The sequence below is a fragment of the Gossypium raimondii genome, chromosome 10 (assembly GCF_025698545.1).
Source record: "Gossypium raimondii isolate GPD5lz chromosome 10, ASM2569854v1, whole genome shotgun sequence".
Taxonomy (NCBI): domain Eukaryota; kingdom Viridiplantae; phylum Streptophyta; class Magnoliopsida; order Malvales; family Malvaceae; genus Gossypium; species Gossypium raimondii.
The window spans coordinates 46,348,771-46,353,385 of NC_068574.1; the positions used below are offsets into that span (position 1 = coordinate 46,348,771).

Here is a 4,615-nt window from a genome sequence, read left to right on the forward strand (position 1 = left end):
ATTTGGCATTCATGATTCTCGAGAAAATAATCGTATCCTAACTTATTGGATTGCGATTGTTTTTTGATGAATTTAGAGAGCCCAGTATTTGTTTTGCAATAAATTCACAGATTTCAAATAAAGCTTATTTCTTGGGGATTCAAAAATGTTGGGTCCTAACTTACTGGTCCTGATATTTTGACTTCTCGAAATAAGAATTTTCAAAAGCAAAAGGCAATATTCGGGTATTTTGAAGATTTAAAAATATTGTGCCCTAACTCACTGGGTGTGGTGTTTTATTTCTTTGAAATAAGAATGTCTTATTATTTGATTCATTCATGAGATAAAAAGTTTTCTTTAAAAATCTTTTCAAATTTTCGACACCAAGACATTAAATAATCAATTTGGTACCGATTTTGGGCGTTACGAGGGTGCTAATCCTTCCTCGTGCGTAACTGACTCCCGAACTCATTTTCTCAAAATTCGTGGGCCAAAATAATTTTTAAGGTGAGCCGATCACACCTTAATAAAGGATCGGTGGCGACTCCAGTTTTATTTTTTTAAAGTCGACAACTAAATTTTTGTTTTCAAAAAAGCGGTTTCGACAGAGGGGTTTTTCCACGTTAATTTTGTGTGTTCATCTTCTCAATTTCTTCTGCTATTTTACTTGTTTGTTGCTTAATCGGGACGATCCCTAACATATATGTTATGTCGAAATTAGTATACATTAAATTTTCTATTTAATTTGAAGTAATTTAACAAACAATATAAAAATTAATTAAATAGAATATTAAAATCATTTTTTAATAAAATTAGAAGGTAGAATAAATTATGATGCTTTTTTTTGTTTAATATAGGAAGTTATTTCCATTGCTCAAATTCACTGATTAAACAATGATTATTTTGAGATTAATGTGCTGTATCTTTGACTACTTTACTTCTTTGCTACTCAGATCTCCCGCATGTTGCCATTTTTCACTTTCTTCTTCTTCTTCTTCTTTTACCATGATAAAGGACAAAAGTCGACTGTCTAATAAAATTACGAAATTTTGCACGTTTATAAATTTACGTTTTAATTACTTAATTTTAAAAATTTATAAAATAATTTTAAATTATTTAAAAATTTTCATTTAAGTCATTAAATTATTCGAAAGTTTTTATTTTAGTCAATAGACTGGTAAGTTCTTTTTGAAGGCCGACTAACGAGCTATAAGCAAAAATTCAATAATTAGTATAGTAAATCAATAGCTATTAACGAGTGGAAGTACATACAATAGATCCAAGCCGATCTGACAATCAATGTTGAAAATCAGAAGATAGAGCTATTTAATTTTGATTCGTAGATTCATGACATTCAAAGTTGTTTCATGAAAAAAACTAAATTCTAGAATAGCAAGAAAATATAAGCTTTCAATTGGTATAAACAATGCGAATAGAAACAGGATACAACAACAATATTAATAACTCAATAACTTAATAAAAATTTTCAAATAATTTCATGACCATTTTATAGTTAAAAATTAAATTCTCAATTTTTCTGATTGGGCCTTGTATTGTTGATTAAAAGTAGAAGTCTCGAATATTAAAGTACCCAAGTTTGAATCCCACAATTTACAACTGCAATGTGTGTCAACTACACCGTATGCATGTCATGAATGGATTGTCTAGTTCTTTTCGATTTTCATCCGATTTTTCTTGAGCGTTGTACTAATTTAATTGTGCATTAGAGTTGCTAAAACATAGTTATTAACATATTTATGCAGTAAGATTAGATGATTAACTTTTGCAGAAGACCCAAAATAGCCATAACACCCTACCTAACTTCGGCCAAAGGAGTAGTCATTTCAATTCAAAGAGGCGCATACACCATCCGTCTCTCCCCTGACTGTCGTCTTTGTTCATGTTCTCAACTGATTAGAGACCCAAACCACCTCATGGAAAATGAGGCTTCGTACCGCCCACAAAACTGCGACAACTCCCAAGTTACATGTTGAGAGGCACATTTCAGATTTCCATATCTATGGATTTACGTCTTTAATCCCCCACAAAATTACACCAAACGCTCAGCTTCAACCCCATTCATTGTTGCTGAGCTTCATGATTAAGTTGATTAAGCCTGATTCTTTTCCTCAACCAGCCTTAAACCAGTCTATTTTCTCTGCTGGATTAGAAACTAATGTACTTTAAGATTTAAAAGAACACCACATTACTGCAAAACGAGAACTTTTAGACTATTTGTTAAAAGGGAAAAAAATAAAAAGGGCATAGGCACAGAGATAACTATATAACCATATGAGATTATCATACCATGAGAATAAGAACAGCTTTTCAGCAGTGTTACGTATAAAGCACCGACAATATTCCTCCTGAGAACCCAGATTCATCTCCAACATAATATGCAATCCAATAGCGTGTCATAAAGGACTAGAAGACTTCCAACAATATTCCTCCTGTTCTATTAATATAGAGTTTCAAGTCTGAAAAAAGAAGACATGGTCAGCATGGATGAGGAAAACCACATGGCAGACATGATCTAACCACAGATCAGTCGGTGCTTAAAGTTAATAATCATAAGGGCAACATCAGGAAATGTGCAAAACGAGAGTACGATATTCCACTTCCCACGTCATGTGGAGGTGTTGGGGTGCACATGTTAAGCTTCAATTCTGCATTCCTTATCATCCCAAACTGATCAGAGATTTTCCATGCCATATAACAGAACAGATTAAGTGCAGCCTATCTATCTAAGGTGCCAAACAGTGTTGTCAAGGCAGGCGCCTAAACACAGCATTTGATCGAGTTCCTCTTCAATTTATATTATTTTTCACTGTTTTCATTTGAAGTACTTTACTAATAAGGAAGTGATTATGTCAAAACTATAAACATTCAACAACAAACATTGACCATAAGAAAATCATGCATATTGATCAATAAGAAAATTGCATGTCGTATTTAGAGTTCACCATATATCTTAAGCTTTATATATTATGTATAAAAACAGGCTTGTAAAAGCTCAAATATACAAGTAGAGCTTTACTTCACTCAAGCTAGCGCTTTTTTTTTTTCGCCTTGCGAAGAGGCAACAATATAAAGGTCCTAACGCCAGAAGGCAACGGCCCAGACCTACTTTATCTACTTGATGGGGCAAGTCATTCCTCAGAATTTAAAGCTAATCTATAGATCACAGGACTACTAAAATCTAAACACCCTGACCACTCGAGAGGACAAGGAAAAAATGTGTTAATCATTTTGACACCCTGGTGTAATGTGGAGGCCAATATCAAACTTAAACTGAAAAATGGCCTCTCTCTATTACGTCTTGGTGTCGGTGTGATGAATTCGGCACATGGGTCTATTTGAGCTATAGGACCATCCGTTATCTCCTTAATATATTAGACCATGGAACAATAACTGCAGACTGTCGAGCCAAACCCTTAAGAGTAACTATACTTTTTTGGATCATAAATGAAGCTTCTCTTGTCCTTTAAAAAGGGTAAAGACTGAAATATGACTGCGCCAGTGCTTACAACATAAGGCATTGACAACTTAAAGTTGACACTACATACTTAAAATCACTGAGGCATCTACATATTTGAGAAGTACACCTACACAAATTTTCTAACAATCAATTGAACAGCATTGCCTTTGCATTCTTCAAAAAACATAAGCGACAGCAGCATAATTATAACAACAATGAGAATAGCTAGTAAAAGATATTCTAATTATAAACAATTCATGTTAATGATGAGTATATACAGCCATATATACATTGAACTTGAATTTGATACATAAAAGGTAATAATTTTAAATACCCCAATTGACCTCCATATCAGCAAACTGAAACCAATCTCATCGGAACCTTCTCCCTGTCCCCAGCTTCCTCAATACCATTTGCCACGATTCTGACCACCTTCTTAAACGCAAAATGCACGCAATTCGACAACGCGATCCAGCAAATCACCTCATACACAAAGTCCATAGCATTAGCGGTCCACGGAGATGACGAAGAAGATTCGTCCCAATTTTGCCCTCCAAACCCACCAAAATTCCAACCACTCCCGCCCCAACTGCTCCCTCCACCACCGCCACCACCGCCAAACGGACCATACCCATCGTTGCCGTCACTACCAAAGATGAATCCGTAAATCTCGCCGTCGTTTGAGTCATCCCCGCTGTATAACTTACGCTTGGTGCGACGCCTTCTGCGGAGGAGAGTTCGAGGTAATGTCTTATATGAACTAGGCTTGGTCGGAGGAGGTGCAACGGCGTCAACAGGGGCGATTCCGGCGCTAACATGGAGAATTCCAACGTTATCGGGGGATGAGTCGGAGGAAAGGGAAAGGCAACCGTTTCCAGCGATGTGATGGTGGCGATCGAGAATGAATTTGGCAAACCCTACGCCTTTGGAAGTGGCTACAGTTAGCGTGTCGCAAATTAAAGAGAGGTCCATTAGGTAAACAAAGAAAGGGAATGAATTGAAATGAAATTGGGAAGGGGAAAGTTTTAGGGATTTAGGGAATAATTGAATTGAAGGTGTGGAACGGGGAAGGGAAATTGGAATCGAATTTGGGAATTTTGTGGAGGGAAGCTAAAGACAATGATGAACCAAAAAAAAAATCAAAATGGCAACGTGTTT

The 4,615-nt window shown here is 35.8% G+C and overlaps 1 protein-coding gene across 5 annotated transcripts; it reads right to left on the reverse strand.

Annotated features, from left to right (window-relative positions):
* Positions 1-1,484: 1,484 nt before the first annotated feature.
* LOC105778118 (uncharacterized) lies at positions 1,485-4,615 on the reverse strand. Of its 5 annotated transcripts, none has more exons than XR_008189642.1 (3): positions 3,792-4,615; positions 2,287-2,456; positions 1,485-2,137 (listed from the first exon to the last, which is right to left on the reverse strand). XR_008189642.1 is itself a non-coding variant. In XM_012601722.2 (2 exons), exon 1 carries the CDS (start codon positions 4,427-4,429, stop codon positions 3,809-3,811), a length of 621 nt encoding a protein of 206 aa, XP_012457176.1. In that variant the 5' UTR covers positions 4,430-4,615; the 3' UTR covers positions 1,485-2,456; positions 3,792-3,808. The 5 variants fall into 5 exon arrangements, 1 of the variants encoding a protein (XP_012457176.1); XR_008189643.1 differs by having other exon boundaries at positions 1,485-2,140; XR_008189644.1 differs by having other exon boundaries at positions 1,485-2,152.